This window comes from Alosa alosa, chromosome 5, assembly GCF_017589495.1.
Source record: "Alosa alosa isolate M-15738 ecotype Scorff River chromosome 5, AALO_Geno_1.1, whole genome shotgun sequence".
NCBI classification, from domain to species: Eukaryota; Metazoa; Chordata; class Actinopteri; order Clupeiformes; family Clupeidae; genus Alosa; species Alosa alosa.
The window spans coordinates 33,504,570-33,525,669 of record NC_063193.1 but is presented as its reverse complement, the minus strand read 5'-3'; the positions used below and the strand labels follow the sequence as shown (position 1 = coordinate 33,525,669).

The window sequence follows — 21,100 nt, the reverse complement described above, 5'->3', positions numbered from 1 at the left end:
GTGTTTGAGGTTTGAGGTGAAAAATGCCGCATAATTTTGACATCAGCACGTTCTGGAACAGAATGTTTGTGTTTTTGTTCCAAGGATCGGAGTTTCCCAAGGGTTCAGCTGGTGGAGTCAAGATGGAGACGGATGGAGATGATGTCACCACTTCACCGAAGGTTCAAAGGTTTTATCTTATGTGTAATAACTATTACAACAACCCTCTCATCATGATTGTTTTCGTGATTGGCAAAGGTGTTGATTTGGTGTGTCCTACGACTCACATGTTGGCTTCATGTGTGGACAGGCCGGTCCCTGGCAGGCCTCATGAGTACAGCCAGCTGGCAGCCCTATCACAGAGAGCAGCCTATTTCTGTCTTCAGAGTTATAGTGGTGTGTCACTGTATTAGAGTTATAGTGGCGTATCACTGTCATTACAGAGTTATAGGGTTAAAGAGGTGTGCCAGCTCGGCAGACTCTAAGCATACTGAGTAAAGCACAACTGTTGACATAATAAACATTTATTATGGCAATTCTTGGCATTTTGAAAGTACACTGTATTCATGTGGGCTACAGCATTTCTAAACAATAAAAACAAATGACAACCTCAAATTGTACACATGACGTGTACTTCCCTTCATTTGAAGATATGCTTAGTTACTTTAAACTGCATAAAAGATGGGCAAGACAAGACAAGTGTTTACAATGTCTTAGGCCTAAATTGAAGACAACTTTTTCTCTCAAGATGAATTATACATTTAGTAATGTAAATGTAACAAATCAGAGATTTGTGGAAATGCTTTCGTCACAGAGTTTTTATGGACTCATACACAAAAACAGGAGTTATGGGAGTTAACAACTCCGGAACTGTGCCTATGCTGACACGCCACAGTAAATTATAATAGAAATATCTTCTCAAAAATGGTGCTTTTACTGTTATTATATGCAACCTTTTACTGTTATTATATGCAACCAAAGGTGAACAAAACAGGTTGTTTTTCATTCATTTTCTTGAGCAGGGGAAGCCATAAAAAGATAAGAAAGCATCCAGGTGATAATTGTTTCTCTTCAAACTGATTAGATGTTCCGTGTCTTATTGTTGTCACGTGTTATGTCTGCCAATCACACCGTGGCCCATAATGAAGAGAGAGATAGAGAGAATAGCATGGAAAGATAGAGAGAATAGATAGAGAGAATAGCATCCTGTTTTCCCTGATTTGCAGCTGCCGTGCTGACCCCCTTTTGTAAAGGTTATCAGTTACTGCGTCAGGCGTAGACAGCCACCTGTAATCTGCTGAGATCAAAACACGGCACATTGGGGCCAAACACTATATTGTGATGCACTACTGTGGAACTTGACCTTGCCATGGCTGGAGGGGTGAGGGGGGTATTTGCTGTAGTTATTATCAAAGCCTGTTACTGACCGCAATTAGGTGTCTTATTTTGAAGTTGAGGGCAGATGTGTACGTGTGTGGGTGTGTGTGTGGGCGTGTGTGGGGGGCATAGTACAAAAACAGCATAGCGTACAGCTGATATAGTGAAGTAAAAACACCAGTTAATAACCGAAAAACAACGGCAAAACAAGTCCTAAAATTACATTAATGAATAAAAACAAGTTTTCCCCCAATCAGCCTATAACAGTAAAGCACCCAATAACTAAATACATCAATATGCCCCCATTAGAACAGACCACCTCGGATTCCCCATTAATACATCAATATGCCCCCATTAGAACAGATCACCTCGGATTCCCCATTAATACATCAATATGCCCCCATTAGAACAGATCACCTCGGATTCCCCATTAATACATCAATATGCCCCCATTAGAACAGACCACCTCGGATTCCCCATTAAACGTCACCCCATTAGATCTTTTGCGTCGTTTGCCCCCATAACAACATATCACCTCAGTTTCAGCATGAAACGTCACCACCTTTAGGCCTCCTGTGTCGTTTGGTGTGAAGATCAAACTGGTTGACCTCCAAAGCTCTTAGTGTTGGCCTGGCCTGGCCTGCTCCCGTGGTCTCTCTGTACGTTGCCGTGTGTGTGACTCCCCCAAAATAGCAGCAGGACAGCCCTCAGGCTCAGATGTCCATCATGGGACGCAGGCGGCCGATAAGTTCAGGATGTCTGCCTTGCATTCTCCTTGTGGTGCCTCTCCGGGGTGTAGAAGCGTTGCCATTTCGCCCACATGGTGCGGAGTGTGTTGCCATTTCACCCACATGGTGCGGAGTGTGTTGCCATTTCACCCACATGGTGCGGAGTGTGTTGCCATAGACCTCTGAAGTTTGCCTACAAAAAAGCAGCCATCTTTGACATCCGGTATCTGGCGATTTTTCCTATGGGAAAATAACATGGGGATTTTGATTTATCACACCTGTTAAACTCCGGCGGGGATGAAAAAGTCTGAAATGCAGACGTTTTCCTGAACACACTTTTGTCCTCTGCCTTCGAGTGGATACTGTGATCTCCGGTACGTGAAGGAGGCACACTTAGATTTTTGCTACCCCAGAGCTAACTTGCGATGCAACTTGCCATAGGTAGTTAGCTTCAATTAACAACCGGATCTCCTTATATGGGCAAAGATGGCCTTTTTGGTTCTTTTTTGTAGGCGAACTTCAGAGGTCTATTTCGCCCACATGGTGCACAGTGTGTTTAGCAAATCTCTTTTGTGACTGTGACTATGAGGGCATTATCACAGAGCTACTGGTTTTTTTTTGGTCTTTTTATGCCTTTAATGACAGGACAGTGAAGAATGACCGGAAGCGAGTGGGAGAGAGAGTCGGGGTGGGATCCGGAAAGGACCACAGGGCGGGAATCAAACCCGGGTCGCCAGGGTACGGTGCAGGTGCCCCAGCCAGTCACGCTATGGCCAGAACTATTGGTTTTGCTTGTGGCTAATCCAAGAACATGAAATGTTTTGTCATCAAACAAGGCACATTTTAATGCTGGCCACCCAAACCTCTGAACATGTTTATCACCACAACCCCTGAACATGTTTATCATCCCAACCCCTGAACATGTTTATCATGTTCTGAGTAGACCTTGCTTTGTTATTTCATGGTCTGTTGTCAGCTAATACTATTGGCACAGCAGTGGTACTTTACAAGCCAACTGGCAATCCTTAGATGTCAGCACAAAGGGATGGCCTGAACACACACACACACACACACACCCTACTTAAGAGAGGAATGTCAGATCAACCTTGAAAGTTAGGCATCAGAGCATTCTTGGATAGGAATGAGGTCTGGATTTGTTGCATCATCATTAATATGTCAATATATGCCTACTGTATATTTTTTCCTTTTTACAATGATGGAACGTATAAGTATATATACTCTTTTGATCCTGTGAGGGAAATTTGGTCTCTGCATTTATCCCAATCCATGAATTAGTGAAACACACTCAGCACACAGTGAGGTGAAGCACACACTAAGGGCCCGTCCACACGGAGACGCTTTTTAGGTTAAACGCAGAGGTTTTGCTTCGTCTTGGCCGAGCGTCCAAACAAATCCTGTAAACGCACTGCCCGAAACCGCACTTTTCTGAAACCTGGTCCCAGAGTGGAGAAATCTGAAACCGTCGCCCGTTTGAATTCGTTTAGACAGCGAAACATCCTGCTTGCGTATCGATGATGTCATCGCCACACCTCAGCTGCCCTGGACTTGCACTTATAGTATTGCCTAACAATACTAGTTCATACATGACATTACCAACGATTACACTCATTAAGATAAATATCACAACTGGTGCTGCGCAGCGCCGATAGCTTATGACTTGGTGGACTGAACACTGTTTTTTCCCGGTGTTTTTTAATGCATTCTAGCTACTGTCAGTGACGCGAGAGAACTTAAGTTATTAGGAAAGTGCGGTGTAAGTTTAGGCTACATTAATTTGTGCGTAGTGCCAGTGTCATTCATTTATTTTACATGTCTTACAACATATATACATGCATTCAGTCGAGTGAAATCAGATATAAGCATACAAAGACGCTTAGAACTCACGTTAAGCCGATGGTAGCACACTGAATGCAAATGCGCGATTTGATGCAGGCAAACGTATTGACTTTTACTAACGAAGGTTTTATAGCAATATTATAAATGTGGCGACAGAATAGCCTAGAACTTGGGTAAGCCTTGCGTTTAGTAGCCTAATTGCGGTGATGGCCTAAACTAATGTGAATCACGGACTATCCTACAACCAAAGAAAGTAAAGGTGATTAGTAGGCCTACCTGCGTTAGCCAAATAAAGGACGGGACTGCACCCTTCACAAACCGTAAAATAAAGTTAATTAGTTTTACAGTTGACTGTTCCCCATCAGTCCACACAAACAATTCTGGTTTCCTTACACTAGCCATTTCGTCATAGCCTATTCTGTCTGTTTGTAAAGCACAAACTTTGGTCAATTTCTGTAAAGAAACAGTGCCACCTATAGGCCTGGGTTATGAAGTAACGTGTTGAGTCGTGTTGAGATGGATCCGTTTGGACGCAAATATTCTTGATGCGGTTTCAGGGAAGACGGAGGAAAAAAAGATCGGTTTCGTATGTGTGGACTAGCCCTAATCCCGGCGCAGTGAGCTGCCTGCAACAACAGCGGCGCTCGGGGAGCAGTGAGGGGCCTTGCTCAAGGGCACTTCAGCCGCGGCCCACTGGTCGGGGTTTGAACCGGCAGCTCTCCGGTAACAAGTCCGAAGCGCTAACCAGAAGGCCGGAGTAATGTAATGTAATGATGGGTAAAGATGGGATGATAATAACTTTTAAAATGTCAAGTAAGATAGCAGGAACCAGCAATCCATGTCAGTCAAGTTACAGGCCGAACACAGACCTCATCAACCATTATTGAGAATGTTTGGAGAAAACATTTGATTTGACTATAAATGAGGGTGCACTGCAGAGTAGGCCTATAGCTATCTTAACTGCTTAGTTTCATAAAATGTCCTGCAGCAAAACCTGTGCAACAAAGTGCATGTGAGGCTTACTACGCCTTACTAACTCACTAAAACAGGATGTTATCATTGCTGGTGCGTGATATAAAAAATATTATAGGCTACTGCAATTAGATATTCAAAAGATTTATTGCATCCTCCAGCAATATGGGACATAGCATCATCTCAACGTATTACACGCTCTTACTAGAAACAAATATCACTGCTTTGGCTATGTAACTAGTAATCATGATGAAAACGTTCACTCTGATTAGATGAAATACATGGTGCAAATGCAAATGTCAATTGTGTGGGCAGGAAGCCAAGCTTTTGAAATTCTTGGCGCCCACCTCAGGAACAAAGGCCAAAGAGAGCAGGGGAGACGTTGGTACTACTGGCCAATGGGAGCGTGCTACAGATGATGACGCAGAGTGTGGGAGTGGCTCTTTCCTATTCATAGCATGTGGCACACTTCCGTACCGGCATTTCAGTATTCTTTTGCCGAGAGGCAAACCCATCGTGTGTTATTTATTTATTTATTGCGCATACTTTCAGTTTTTAATTTAAGATGTTGTCCCTTTGTCTTTACGTGCCTGTTTCGAACTCCGATCCTATCGAAGTTGATTATTTCGAGTCAAATGGACTTCCATCCGAGCTGAAATCCTTGTTCAAGCTAAGCGTGCTACTCCCATCTCAGGAATTTACTACTTATCAGAAATGGAGAAAGGTAAGGGCTTGTACTTTATTTATTAGCGTTTTTCACGTCTACACGATTTGCACGCATCTAATTTAGCAGAAATGTCTGTTCCATTTTGTCCTGAAATATCAGTTTCGTCGCGTACCTAAACCATGAGTCATACGGTCACAGGCCGGGGGTTGGATTTCTCGAAAAATGTGACTTCCCTAACGCGCTTCCTCTGCCTAACCACCTAATAAGGACGGCAATTCCGATTACGTGGACTGTAGCTAGCGCTACTTTGCCGTTGAGATCTTAAAGGTGCAGCAATTGTCGATCGGTATGTTATCGGGCAAATAAAAACACAATCCTGTCAACTGTTGTGCAATTCAGAGTGAAACTCATTTTAGCCTATGCTAACTTGTTAGCAACCCTGTGTGAGTGCAAATGCTGCGATCTGGCATGACTATCGATCGAGGTGACAGAAGGCTCCAGTAACTTCGGTATGCAGTCGATTGCATGGTCGATTGCATGGTCCTGCCGTTAGTGTAAAATGCTTCTCTCAGATTGTCCCAATAATTTAGCCATTTTGTCTTGAAATTCAATAGCCTGCTGTGCAAACCTTTCAGGCAACATTTTAGTTAATAATAATACTTTAAACATAGAAATTTTACTCCTTTTTAATGTTGGAATGTGCACTATAGCAAAAATGCATTCAATATTTTCACTATTTTCTATAAGAACTGCGTTGAGATAAAGGTCTTCCACTTCCTCTGGACTGTGATAACTGAGCAGACCCTACAGAAGGTGGAGACCCAACTTGGGAGTCTCTTCTCTCACTCACATGTGCGAATTAAACAGGCGCTCGAGCATGACTTGTTCGAGAGGGGCGTCTATCTTCATACTAGTGAAATGGGTCATCTTACCAAATCTCAAGACGCCTGCTCAAAAGTGCACTGCACAGGATCGGCCGGGTGCCAGCTGGTCAGTCCCCTGGCCGCATGCAACAACTGTTTCCTGATCACAGAGACGACCGTGACTGACACCTGCACTAGCACACTGATTTGCATGTGAACGGGAGTTGTGCAGATGGCGCTCTCCAGTTGCATGTCTGATCCGTCTATGTGTTTCATTTCTACCAACTTACTGCGCCCAGTACACACTATCAGACAGACAGGACACGAAGTGTGGCGGTGTAAATTTAAATTTGGTCACTAAGAGTGTGAAGAGGTGTCCAGGCGGCCACACACACAGGCAGCCCACCCTCATAAGCCACAGGGAACAGTTTGCCTTTGCAGGACTGCTATGTGATGAAATCATTGAGTAATGGGCAGCTTATCTTATTTCTATGTACTCAAGCCTGATTGAGTGATATGTAGGCCTGAAAGCTGGCCACGTTACTGCTGTGCAGCCTAAGTCCTGCTTATTTTACATCACTAGGTTGAAATTGTGCGTGACCCGGTTCTCAAGTGATGCTATGATTGCTATCGAGTTACCCTACTGCTTGTGTCCTGGACACTGTGACCTTTAGGCTAGCCTACATCCCTGACCTGTTAGTTATGTCCAGTTAAGTAATACCCTGATCTGCATTTGAAATGTATTCAATCATCATTTGGACCGCAGATGTCTAGGAAAGTCGTGTGTGTGTGTGTGTGTGTGTGTCCAGGTTTCTCTTCCTTTGGTGTTGTGTGTAAGTAATGTCGGCCATCTTGTCCTTGCAGAAAAGTGTGAAGGAGGAGAAGGAAGTGGACGGCCAGCTGGACTTTGAGGAGTTTGTGCATTACCTGCAAGACCACGAGAAGGACCTGAAGCTCGTCTTCAAGACGCTGGATAAGAAAAGTGCAGGTATGCGAGGTGTCGGAGATCGGCGTTTCTGGGACTAAGAGAGAACTGGGCATTTTTTTGGTGTGGCAGACTGCAGTGTTTTAATCGTGTCTGTTTGCTGTCTTTCTCTTCATTCAGGTCATGTTGATGCCAAAGAGATTGTGGAGTCGCTACGAGACCTTGGCGTCTACATCACGCTACAGCAGGCCGAAAAAGTTCTCACAAGGTAATTTTAAACGAAAGCCGCAATCTATCAACGAGCTTCGGCGCTCCAAGCCTCGGCTGCTTATGGCTTTGGGTGAGGGATGACGAAGGCAGTTGTGTAATCTCAGTGTAGTCTGTTAAGTTACCTAAGAGCTCATGAATCACCACGGTGACCTGCTTGTAAAACACCTCTAGTACCCTGATTTGAGTGCTGACTGTGTCTTCTAAACGCTAGGCCTGCTGTGGTTGGGCTTGACTGTCTCTCTCTCTCTCTGTGGCTTGTGCTTGTTGCAGGCAGAAGGGACCACTCGCTGGTTCCCTGCCACCTTGTAAGTAATGACCTTGTCTGCTCCACGTGCTTTGCCCAGCCTTTTCTCTTCTTAACCCCTCTCTCCATCTCAACACCTACTTGACTGTGTGTAGGATGGCACTCATTGAAAATGATGTTATCGTAATGCATGATGGTGTAAAATCTGTGCCGTAAAAGCTACATTTGCGAAGCCAATAAATTTTTTCCTGGTCAGGAAGTTATAACCCCTCTTTAAATCTGAGCATTTAGACTAAACATCTACACATGACTTCTGAAGTGGCTATTGTGATGCCTCGTTCAGTCCTTTTGGGCCTGTTGTAATGTGTATACTCTTCTAATTGTATTGTAGTATGGACAAGAATGGGACGATGACCATCGACTCAAAAGACTGGAAGAATTACCCCACCTTACAGCCTGTGGAGAACCTCCCAGAGATCATTCTTTACTGGAAACACTCAACGGTGAGCAACACACAAACACACACACACACAGACAAACACAGACTCGTATGCATGTATGTATGCAGGCACAAGCTAAGCTTTAGAATTCTTCTTTTTGACAATTAATCGGCCAGCCTTGTCACCCTTGCCCTCAGTTAGCCTCTGAATCTTATCCAGATCAACCAACCGGTCCTAGCCGGATCCAGTGTATCTGGGCTGAGGGCCTGCTCTCGTGATGTTGGTGTTTGGTGTCTTACAGGTTTCTGAATGTGGTTCTCTCTCTTAGTACACTCTTAAAAACCCCTGCCAACAGTGTCCTGAGCTTTAATTTACCTTTGCGCTCGAAGCACAAGGGCTCGAAATATCCTCTTCCAAGAATTAGGCTGCCTGGAGGACACTGTGATCCAGGCCACTAGACGGCTTTGCAGGGCTAGTGTGCCTGACACTAAATCTTTGACGTGTCTGCCTCATGTGCCAGGAGTTGGTTCAGTCTTGCCCGTAGCTAATAATAATGACTGGGATGCCTGGAGGAGGGCCGGGCAGACGCAGACAGGCCAGACAAATGTCGAGCAGCGTTAGTTTATGTGGGCACCCGCTAATTGACCTGCGTCACTCTGTGGTGTTCAAAACACTCAGTACATCCCGCATGCTCTTGCCAAAAGGACTGTGTTCCCATCCACTCCAAAGACACAAATCGTAATAACGGCTCAAGCTGGATCAACTTGGCTTTTAGGCTATGCAGGGCCAGCTCAGCTCAGCTCAGCTCAGAAGTGCTTAATAGGGAAAACCCATGTAGTTTACTCTATAGTTCTCTTATCTCTGCCATGGGTGCTCTTTAGTATGATATAGATTTGCATCTCAATTATCTTTAGTCAGTCATATGTATAACCCCCCACCCCACCCCACCCCTACACTGACCTAGAATGTTATGTTATGTTATGTTATGTTATGTAAGCGCAGCTGTGAAGGCTGCTGTGTTATGCTGGGGGCCCTTTGGCCTTTTGCAGTAGGAAGCCCCTCACCATGCTCTGGGCCCCCCAGTGATGCACTGGGTGAAATTTACACTTCGGGGGGGATGGGTGGGGTTAGTGTTCCCATGAGGTTCCAAAGGGTAAAGACTATCAGTTTGGTGTGACTTGCACCATAGACCACGATGACCAGCTCTCAATGACGCACGACAGGGCCCTGTCGCACGATCTGCCGATCAATATGTTAATGAGTGCCATTTTGTGTGCATAGTGGGGCTCAAACACAAAACCTGTTGATCTTGATGCTGCCAAATGGCACAAAGATGGGGCTACTCAGAAGATGCTGTGTGACCGTTTGCTCAGTTTTAGACCGACTAGTTTGCAGAAAGTGCTGTTCTGTTTTCCAAGAGTCTGATTGGTTGTGTGTGTTCTCTGCAGATCTTTGATGTCGGGGAGAACCTGATGGTCCCAGATGAGTTCACAGAGGAGGAGAAGCTGACGGGGATGTGGTGGCGCCACCTGGTGGCCGGAGGGGGCGCAGGCGCAGTCTCTAGGACCTTCACCGCCCCTCTGGATCGCCTGAAGGTCATCATGCAGGTGAGGAGGACACACACAGACTTAAACACACACACACACACACACACACACACTCTCTCTGACTCCAACTCTCCATGCGTCACTCACCGAGGGAACATCTTGGCCCCAATAGTTCATATGTACTTGCTCATGTTCCCTATGAAGGTGCTGTGGGGAAGGGGAAGGGCAAGGGCAGGAAGGGCACTTGGTCTGTACGATGCTGTCACATGACCTGACCTACTCTGGCAGTCTCAGATCTTTGAATAGGGTGGCTTCCATTTTACGCAACCTATATGTTTCCCTTCCCTTGCATTTTGAGGGGAAAGTAGGTTGATTGCGTAACTTTCTCCCAGCCTAGTGAACGGAACAATTTGAGGCAGATATCACATATTACACAAGAGTACTTACCCAAGAGCCATAAATGTGCTAATCAGTACACATGCACGCTCGCACTCTAGTTAATGAATGCATGTGTGAGAGAAAGAGTCTTGGAATCCATGCGAGCTCGGCAGCTGTGCCTGCCTCCAGCCAATCAGAAAGCACAGGGCCTCACACACCCTCGATTCTGCGCTCTGGTTGGCTGCAAGCGGTTGATGTTGCATTGCTCGTCCTGATTGGCTGCAGTTCCAGATGCGGGGGGCAAAGTCGGGTCCATGTCATTGCAGCAGTTGTGCGTCAGCAGCCTTGTTTGATCTGGGCCACTGAGGTCAAGTGCTGCACCAACCACTTGACCTCAAGGGCTTTACAACTTTGTGAAATGTTTGCCTTTGATCTGGTCTTGCCAAACCCAAACGTGCACTAAGACCCTTGGACAGTTCTGTTCAGTGCAACAGGGTCTTACAGTAGAGGAGCGTAATTACTACTAAGTATTAATCAGCATGAATTAATGAACCAGACCATACAACGTCATATTTAAAGAATGAAAAGGCAAATTGTAAAATGGGATAAAAATGTTCTGGAGGAAATGGCGTTTCTTGATCATTGTTATTGAGGGCCATCTTGTGTGTGCTCCGTCAGGTCCACGGGTCTCGGAGCGGCAACATGTGCCTCATGACTGGCCTTGCCCAGATGATCAAAGAGGGCGGTGTCCGCGCGTTGTGGAGAGGAAACGGCATCAACGTCATCAAGATCGCCCCCGAGTCGGCGCTCAAGTTCATGGCCTACGAACAGGTACTGCCCCGACTGACTGGCACCACCAGTGCCCTGGTGTCAGAGTTGGCATTGGAGTGGTCTTAGAGTACTACCCCTGTAGGTGTTCTAAACGCCTTGACCCCTGATTAAGGCTCGATCCTCATTAAGTGTCTGCCTTCCTTCCTTGTCCAGATTAAGCGCCTGATGGGCAGCAATGGGCAGACGCTTGGCATCTCAGAGCGCTTTGTGGCCGGCTCTCTGGCAGGAGTCTTCGCCCAGAGTGTCATCTACCCGATGGAGGTGAGCAGACAGCTGTCAATCAATCAGTCCATTTGTTGTTGCGCTGGGTTGCAGAAATGGGTTATGGGTAAAAACTATTGAGGGTGAAACAGTCAAAGTGTTATTATAACAATCGACATAAGAACTCATCAGATGGTTATAACCTCTAGTCTACAACTGCTGATTTGTGGACCAAACGCAAGTCTCTAACCTTGTCCTTTGCTGCCATGTTTGCCTGCAGGTCCTCAAGACCCGATTGGCACTGAGAAAGACGGGCCAGTACGCTGGCATCTCGGACTGTGCCAAGCAGATTCTCAGGAGGGAGGGCATGAGTGCCTTCTACAAAGGCTACGTTCCCAACATGTTGGGCATCATCCCCTACGCGGGCATCGATCTGGCAGTGTACGAGGTGAGTAGGTGCCTAGCAACATGCCACTCTATTGGAGAGTGGTCCAGCTGTAAATGCCAGTCCAGTAGAGAATCGCTCAGTGGAACAGTGACTGAGTGAGTAGGAGTTGAGTTGTGACCTTTCACCCTCGTGTTCCCCCTACAGACCCTGAAGAACTCCTGGCTGCAGCGGCACGGTTCTGACAGCAGAGACCCGGGCGTGTTGGTTCTCTTGGCCTGTGGAACAGCCTCCAGCACGTGCGGCCAGCTGGCGAGCTACCCTCTGGCCCTGGTGCGGACGCGCATGCAGGCACAAGGTGAGCGCCTACTCTCCCTCTCTGGGACTCCCCTTCAACCAGAGGATAGTTATAGCCTGGGGACTAATGTTGCGTAAGACAATAAAGTCACTTTGGACAACGGTGACCTCTAAGTACCATAACTGTCAACTAAAAATAGTATTAATAGCCTGGTTGTTCCCACCTTGGGATTCTGAACTGGCCTGAATGTTGTTGTCCTATGTGTGTAGCATAACTGAGATGGTGTTTAAATAATGATATGTTGTTGCCGGTGACATTGCGTCTTTCATTGCTGACTTTGCGTCTCGTTGTGTCTGTCCTCAGCTACGCTACAGAGCAGCGCCCCCCAGGCCTCCATGACTGGCCTGTTCAAGCAGATCCTGCAGACCGAGGGCCCCACTGGCCTCTACCGCGGCCTGACCCCTAACTTCCTCAAGGTCATCCCAGCGGTCAGCATCAGCTACGTGGTGTACGAGAACATCAAGTCCACCCTGGGGGTGACGTCGCGGTGAAGAAGCCTCTCCATGCTGCTGTGATTTATCGTTTTCTTTTGGACAGAGAAGTGAAGGGTCTGGACAGAAGAGTCCTTCAGTCTGGACGCCTCAGACCCTGTGAGGGAGTTGAGGAGTCGCCCTGCTGAGGGAATGGGAAGGCTGGCAAACGCCTGTCTGGACTACGAGTTCTTCAGGAAGTGAACAAGTATGGATTATGAATGCTGTGCAAAGGGGATCGGGGGTGCCTTTAACCAGCGCTGCTGCTGTAATCGAAATAGATTTATTTTTTATGTTAACTTTGAGGAGAGACCATGGTACTGGAATACTGAAAGCTCGGACCAAATCTGTGTTGTGAATCCACCTCTAGCTTGGAAAAAGGCTGAAGAGTGTGTGTTTATTTGTGGGCGTCTGAGAAACCGTCTGATGTATTCTTCCAATGTAAAGCATTAACAGTATGTATGTATGTATGTATGTAGGATGGACAGTATGTATGCCCACTATTCGATTGATCGTCTTCATATCCGCGTTTGTCCCAATGAGCAGCACCAAGTCTTGTCGCCCTGAGAGGGAGATCTCAAGCTCTGAGAGAGGAGACCGAGTGCCATGAGCGAGGCTCAACCATGGTTGCTTCACACTACACACAGCTCGGACTGCTGGGGGGGGAGGGGTGGGTCTGCCCTCACCCTGGGTAGAACTTGGGGGTATTTATTTGGTAGTTTCTTTATCTTATCGGTGCTCTCTCTGCTGCACCCCTGTTTCACTTGGCTGACTGGTGGATATATTTATGTACGGACACACAGAGAAAGTATTTATTTTTTACTGGTGGAGCGGGGCAGCAGATGGAGCTCGTTGTTTAAAGCAGCGCAGCAGTGGTTGGTGGCGCGTCATTGTGTTTTCATAATTGGGAGATTGCTAGATCTGTGGGCATTGCCTCAAAGCTAATCTGTTGAGATTGCTAGATCTGTGGGCATTGCCTCAAAGATAATCTGTTGAGATTGCTAGATCTGTGGGCATTGCCTCAAAGCTAATCTGTTGCCTATTCTGATGCTAATAGGGGAGAATGCGAAATATTGCTAAGATTCAGCTCGATTCAAAATCGGTGCATTAAATGCCATTTCCTTTCTTTTTTTTAATGAGCTGCCAGATTGTGTTCTAGATGAAAAATGTTTGCATTGACCTGTTAAACTAGAGGAATCAACCTTGGTTGCTCATTCAGTATTGAGGTGACTGGTGTAAAGATGGTCTTCAATTCAACATATTTTGCAGAAGTTGATGTAGAAAAGCAATGGGTTCATGCACACAGAAGCCTTCTTTGATTCAAAAATCGATATTTGACTCAAAAGCAATGCACTTTAAATGACTTCAGTCACTTTTTAAATGTTCTGTGTAATTCACTGTTGTGGGGGAGAGAAGAGCATTAAATCACTGTCTGTGTGTGTTTCGTCACGTAATGTGATGGTTTGTATGGGCCAATCATTCCAAATATGTTGAGTTCAAAAAAGGAGATGAGGGCTAGGTGCACTGAGGTGATTTTGGGTTGACTGTAAATCAACAAAGCTGGAACAAAAATATCTCTCTTCAGTATATTTCACTACAACTGAATGTAAGCCTAGGCCTTAAATACAAGATGTCGTATTAACAGATAAGATACCTCAGGGAAAACCAGTTGAATAATGAAGTTTTTTGTAACTTAGTAAATGGCTAGCCAGTATTGTTTCTATTTCTGTTGTTAGCCCTCTGTGTTGCATTTAACAGATCTGAAAAGACTGAACACTCTGGACTTAATAAAAACACATTTTAAAATCAAATTTGTTGTCTGTTAGCTGTTTCTAAAAAGGGGGGGAGGGGGTAAAATTTGTTGTGTGGCAATATCTAAAGTGTATCTTATCATGTGTTCTTAAAACAACTGCTCACCTGCTTATTTTAATGTTATAACGAACAAATCTTATGCCACATCTACAGTTATTGGGTCATTAGCAGTTGGGTGGTCACAAGTTGTCACTGCTCTGCTTCCATTTGTGACCTAACCAAACCAAGTGAAGAACACTAGTCTGGAGTTCTAATAATGAGCTTATCTGTGATCTTATCGTCGTCATCAGTGGTACTCATCCCTGTGTGGTACAGAATTGAGTTCACTGAAGTAGGTGAAGATCATAAACAGGGAAATCTGACACTCTCATGTGTTAGTATTGAAAGGACCCAAGTCTTTGGAAAAGTCGTCTGACTATGTGGTACTAACAGTTCTACTTAACAGAATACATCCCTTCACAATCACCTGAAATATTGGTTGGTTTCATAATTCTGAACTACAGAACTCATACGGGCCATGAACACGTAATGAATGCACAACAAATAACTTGTTTGCACTTTTATATTCTTCATAAGCATAAATAATATTAAAATATATTATATTTGAATATTTTCATCATATATTGTTCTAATTTCTTTTGCACAGTTGGGATTCGTTGCAACCCTCCATTTTATTGCACTTGCTCTTGTACGACCAAGCATGTGACTAACTAGATGTACCGCAGAGCGGTACAAAATATGACCGCCGCCCAGTCCAGCACATTTATTCCACAAAAATAAATCACGCTGAAAGGCCTATATGATTCTAACTGTCTCACTAAATTGCATTATCCACACTCAATTCTCACTGGTATCTGCTAGACAACAAGTACCAAAACATGATTAGTTCATAGATTTCACATGTAAAATTCATTTTATACAACCCCACCCCCATCTTGCCTGTTCTGAGAAATTCTTGAATTGTGTGCATGTGTGCGTGTACAAGTTTATGTGTGTGTGTGTGTGTCTGTGTGTGTGTGTGTGCGTGCTTGTGTGTTTGCCTGCGTATGTGTGTTTGTGCATGCATGCATACATATGTCTACTGTGTGAGTATGTGTCATACGTATGATTACTGTAAATGTATGTGTGTGCGTGTGTATCTGTTTATGCACATGTGTGCACATGGAATGAATTAACATGACCCCTGGAGGCAAACATACGGAAAAAATTGGTCATCCTAGGCCCTACGGTTCTCAAGATGTTCACAGAAAACTGTGTCTGCCCTACCCTCCTTTCGGGGGGTCCAGTATAGCGGGGGGGCTACAGATCAAAACGAAAAACGACTGTTCCATGCTATCCATGTGGGGTTACATGCCCACCAAGTTTCGTGTACCCCGGTCTTTCAGTGTCCCGGGAATCCTTGTTGGTGTACGGTCACTAAATGTACACATAAATTATTTTATTGTAAGGCCCCCCATGAACGAAAGTTCACAAAACTTGGCATGTATTCGGAGGGTGTCATAATGATCCTACACTTTCAATTTCGTGCAGTTTTGACCATGTCAGCCAGAGATATTGTGGTGAAAACACCTAATTTTTTGCTTTTTAATTTTTAACTAGGTGGCGCTATACATGAAATAAGTGGTAATGGGATGGGTTGACATGCCCCCTTATGACCAACATACAAAAAAAAGGTGGACCTCCTAGGCCCTACGGTTCTCGAGATATTCACAGAAAACTGTCTCCGGCCACCTACAGGCCAGTTGGTGTTTAGTAACATAAATTAATTTATTGTGTGGCCCCCCATGAACGGAATTCGACGAAACTTGGTATGCATTCAGAGGGTGTCATAATGATCCTACACTTCCAATTTCGTGCAGTTTTGACTATGTTAGGACACAGATACCTGCGATTACAACACCTCATTTTTACTTTTTTGTATTTAACTAGGTGGCGCTATACATGAAATGAGTGGTTGTGGAATGGGTTGACATGGCCCCTTGAGATCAACATACAAAAAAAAAATGGTCCTCCTAAACCTTACGGTTCTCGAGATATTCACAGAAAACTGTGTCTGCCCTACCCTCCTTTAGGGGTGCAGTCCAGCGGGGGCTACAGATCAAAATGAAAAACGATGGTTCCATGCTATCCATATGGGGTTACATGCCCACCAAGTTTCGTCTACCCCGGTCTTTCAGTGTCCCGGGAATCCTTGACGGAAATTTGGACATGCGAAAAAGAAATGCGCGGCGGTCATAATAAATCCCATAAACCATCAGAACACTATATGCAAGCTTCTGTACAGAGTGTACAGGTGCAATCAAATGTGTGTGTTTTGGGGGGGTTGGCAGGGCGGCTGCAGGACCGCGGAGGGGTGATTTGACACCGCTGTGTATATGGGCGTCTTAAGTTATAAAGCTGCAATACAAGTGTTATTATGACATGTATAAGGGCAATTCCATGCAAAGGTCATCCTTACCATGGAAAAAAAAAGTTGTGCATACGCAAATAGAACTGTTGTTAAAATCTTCATTTAGGTCTATATTTTATTGTTTGTAACTGATCTGATTGAATTTGATGGAGAATGACATTCTTTTTACATCATAAATATGGTGTGCAACCTTACAGAAACAACTTTTTTTTACATGGTAATATTATACATATTCCAAAAGTGGATAAATGGACCCAATGTTCAAACAAATTGTGTCATTTGACAAATTCCAGATTGACAAGGGAATGGTAGAGCAATGTCTATGCTCAGCTTGCCTTTAAGAGCACAACTCCTTACATTTGTAAGGCTTTTGTTTTTAAGTCAGCAAGTTCCATGGCCATGTCACATCCATAACGTTTTATAGGAAAAGTTTATGCTACACATACAGTGTTGATGCGACAATGTCCATAGTGTCTGTGCAAAGCTGATTTATATCAATGTAAAGTGTGATGACCAAATTGTGCCCCTTTCTTACTTTTAAAACCTTTAATGGTGCGTTATGGATGTGACGTTATGGATGTTACATAATGTGAATTTACAAGACTGGGGACTTTGTTATACCTCAAAGCCGATAAAACGTCTGTTCTGGTGGCATGTCAGTTTCAACGCATTTCAACTTAGTGTTTACAACTGACATTTCAAAGATTATTAGGTTGATCAAAACCACAGGGAGGCCTTGCCTAACCATTAGCAAAAAAAACATAATATTAAAATACCTCCAGTGATTAGCCTAGTCATAGCCTATTTTCAAGTGGCCTAAAGAGTAAAGGCAGCAATAAACTAGATGTACCGCATAGCGGTACAAAATATGACCGCCTCTCAGTCCTGCATATTCTCTTCGCAAAAATAAATCACGCTTGTCAATTTGTCTCCATCTCCTACTCCTGCAACTCATGTGCATGTAAATGAGTGTGTGCATATGTGAGTTTGCTTTTGTTTATAAGAGTGTGTGTGTGTGTGTGTGTCTGTGTGTGTGTGTCTGTGTGTGTGCATGTGCGTGCCTGTGTTTGTGTGTTTATGTGTGTGTGTGTGTGCGTATGTGTTTGCATGCCCACATGCGTATGCGTGCCTGTGTGTGTGTGTTTATGTGTCTGCATTCATGTGGGTGGGTGTTTGTGCATGTGTGTGTGTATGTGTGTGTGTGTGTGTGTGTGTGTGTGTGTGCTTGCCTGTCTGTATGTGTTTATGTGTGTGTGTGCTTGCCTGTCTGTATGTGTGCGACTGTGCGTGCGTGCGTGCGTGTGTGTGTGTGCGTGCATGCGTGTGTGTGTGTGTGTGCATGTGCGTGTGTGCACGTGCCCGTGCATGTACTTTATGTGTGCAAATCACAAATGAGTGGGTAGGTTGATGCGGGCTCTTGAGACTAACATACCGTAAATATTTTGTCATCTTGGGTGCAACGGTTCAGGTAGGGCTAGTTATTTAGGGGAGTGGCCACCAAGTTTCATGTTCCCTGGTGTTTCAGTAATTCGGGAATCACTGACCAAAATTGATGATGGTAAAGGAAAAAAAATAAATTTATTTTTTATATTTTAAATGACTTGTTGTCCTGATTCTTCCTGTGGATCTTAGTGGGCACTGAGGAAGCAATAATTTCATCGCTAGTTTTTCATGATTACCATTTCAATTGTTTCATATCAAAATTCACTACTTAATTATGTGTTTTATGTAGTTTGTCGAGGACTGGTTCAGACACGTCACATCCATAACGTGAAACCGTCACATCCATAACGCCAGTTTTTCCTACATAATGCATTACAAAAATGACGCATAGTTTCAAAAACACACTTTTTGTGTTCCTTCAAGTCTCCTTCATGCTACATATATCATAGTTTCGGCAGTTTCCTTCAAAATTCACAGAGTTTGTAGAAAACCTGTAATCTCTCACAAAAGTGTGTCCATTTCACGTCACATCCATAACGCTGATAAAATGCCTTGTATTCTTAGGATGAAATTGATTATATGAAATGTGAGGATTTCTCAGCATTCAGAGGACAGAGGTTGCATTAAAAGTTCTGCAAATGAATTCACTGATACTAATGTTGCCCCCACTCTAAGGCATTTTGTTTACCAATATGAGTCCAATTGTCACATCCATAACGCTGGAACTGCCCATAACAGTGAGAGAAGGAAAAGGCTTCATAGCCGTATACATTTCTCTGAAGAAACAGCACCATCCAGGGTCAATGAAGGGTGGATCTGATAACATGCATATTATTAGTAATGCCAACCAGAGAAGAAATCCCTCCAAGAAACAACATGATGTTCCTCAATTAAGAGCATCCTTTTGCCTTGAATATTTAGCCTACATAATATGAGAGAGCACCAGTTAACTTATTACACTAAAGAAAAAGTGTTCATCTGCATGCTGTAGAAACAGGGCTTAGCTTAGAGCTGTGCCAGAGTATATCACATGAGGTCGGCAGGAGGGAAACTGGATAAGCAAGTCTGATGAAGTCTCACCAAAGTTAGTTTCACAGCGCCACCTGGTGGTTCAAAGATATAAAGACAGGAAAGAATGAATAAAAGAAAGATAAATATTTCTTTTATTTCCATAAATATTTCTTATATTATTTAATTTGGTTAAACACTTTTCCACTTTTTATGGCTCTATTATTTAATTTGGTTAAACACTTTTCCACTTTGTATTACAGTTTTTCTCAATCGCTTTGGTGCTTTTCTCACATCACTATTAACATTTGCACAGAAGTTAGTGCAATTCTCAAAACAATTAGTGCAAACTGCAAAACCCAGTGGATGACCTGTAAAAGCACGTCACTTGCTCAAAATGGATAGTCCATTCCTCAAAAGCATATTCATGTCAATGAAACTGTCAGTGTCATCAAAATGAGAAGTCTTGACACCATCGTTTATGAACAAGATAGTCAAATGGCTTTGTCATGTTTTCATTATGACAGTTCTCTCAGTGTTTTCCAATGCAAAAAAAGGTCAGAACTCGGTGACACTACCTGAACATGCTCAAGACAGCACTATACAGTACTTGTACAGCCATTTGAAAACTACAGTAAAGTTACACATTGCTGTAGTTAGGTGAGTAAGTGAGTACAAGACACTGAATGCATACATTTTTACTGTATGCTCTTTGCAATTCTACAGCACTGTGACAGAATTTGATAACTAGTTCAACAATTTTGTATGTAATGACTCAAGCAATGAAATGAAGACTATTAGTTTTATTGGGAACGACTATTCAGCACTCATAAGTATAGTTCATTTTGACTGACATGACATAAGCAAATGATAATGTTAAAAAACAGCAGAGAATTGTATGAAAGCAACTGATACATGTCCAAAAGTATTTGCAGTTTGTTCAGAGGAAGGAGAAATTGCTACTATGATGTGCACAAATGACTAAATATTGTGGAGGTTGAACTAATAGTTATGAGAATTTTCATTCTGATCTGAAAAAAGCACCAAAGCAACTGAGAAAAACTGTAATGACCGCATCATGTTCAAGGATCATTTTACTGCAGAGCTGTAAAGATTCCTCCCAGTAGACTGAAATATTCCAAGATATGGGTAGATGAAGGCATATGGAGATGAAGCATGAATAGTGCTCATCACATCACGTGTGTGTGTGTGCGTATGTGTCATCACATCTCCCCTGTGACCTTATAACACAATTCATATCCTAGTGATGCTCTTACATTGCAATTCTGCTTCATTCTACATGAACTGAGCAGAAAGTTTAAGGGAGTGGCCGTACCAGGGGCGGTAGCATAACCCCTATAAGACTTCTACATACCTGACGCACCCGACCGGTAGCGCGACAATGTGACGTCAAAATGACGTAGATCTCTCTGGCGCGCCAGGGTTTTGGCCGTGTAGCGCGAGGTAGCGCACCACTCATTTTTTTTCAGACGAGCGCGACAAGGCGGAAACAGGAAGATGGACTAGTTCGAGGGCAAGCGAGTTGCAGTGTTTTGTTACAGTCGTGAATTTTTAATAGTTTGCTGGATAAGTTAACAAAGTTACCAGTGAGAGTTGCAACACATGGAATTAAGAGGAAAGAATAGAAACGATTTATTTTCAAACAAAGGATATCTATTAAGGCCTGAACAAAATCTCTTTCCACTTCAGGAAATTACACAAACTCAGCCAGCTGCTAGCTAGCTAGCTAGCTAACTAAACTGTTTAAATTATTAAAATTTCCCTCGGGATGACTAAAGTATCTATCTATCTATCTACCTGTGCACACACCTTGGAAACTACATGATAATGATGATGGTAGTTGTGAATAGTAGCAACCAAAGTCTGAAGTACCATCACAGAGGCTAGCTACTGGTGTTTCTTACTGCATCTTCT

At 43.9% G+C, this 21,100-nt stretch overlaps 1 protein-coding gene across 1 annotated transcript; it reads left to right on the top strand.

The window, feature by feature from the left end:
* Positions 1-5,396: 5,396 nt before the first annotated feature.
* Positions 5,397-14,303, top strand: slc25a25a (solute carrier family 25 member 25a). The gene is made up of 10 exons (XM_048243869.1): positions 5,397-5,637; positions 7,308-7,431; positions 7,549-7,636; positions 8,274-8,385; positions 9,771-9,929; positions 10,926-11,078; positions 11,232-11,339; positions 11,560-11,727; positions 11,872-12,022; positions 12,326-14,303. The coding sequence occupies exons 1-10, from the start codon at positions 5,479-5,481 to the stop codon at positions 12,511-12,513; spliced, it is 1,410 nt and encodes a 469-aa protein (XP_048099826.1). The 5' UTR covers positions 5,397-5,478; the 3' UTR covers positions 12,514-14,303.
* Positions 14,304-21,100: the final 6,797 nt, after the last annotated feature.

Coding starts and splice junctions, on each gene's coding strand:
- slc25a25a (XM_048243869.1), top strand. CDS start 5,479: ATGTTGTCCCTTTGTCTTTACGTGCCTGTTTCGAACTCCGATCCTATC. Junction 7,637..8,273: donor GCCGAAAAAGTTCTCACAAG/GTAATTTTAAAC, acceptor ATTGTATTGTAG/TATGGACAAGAATGGGACGA. Junction 11,079..11,231: donor AGTTCATGGCCTACGAACAG/GTACTGCCCCGA, acceptor TTCCTTGTCCAG/ATTAAGCGCCTGATGGGCAG.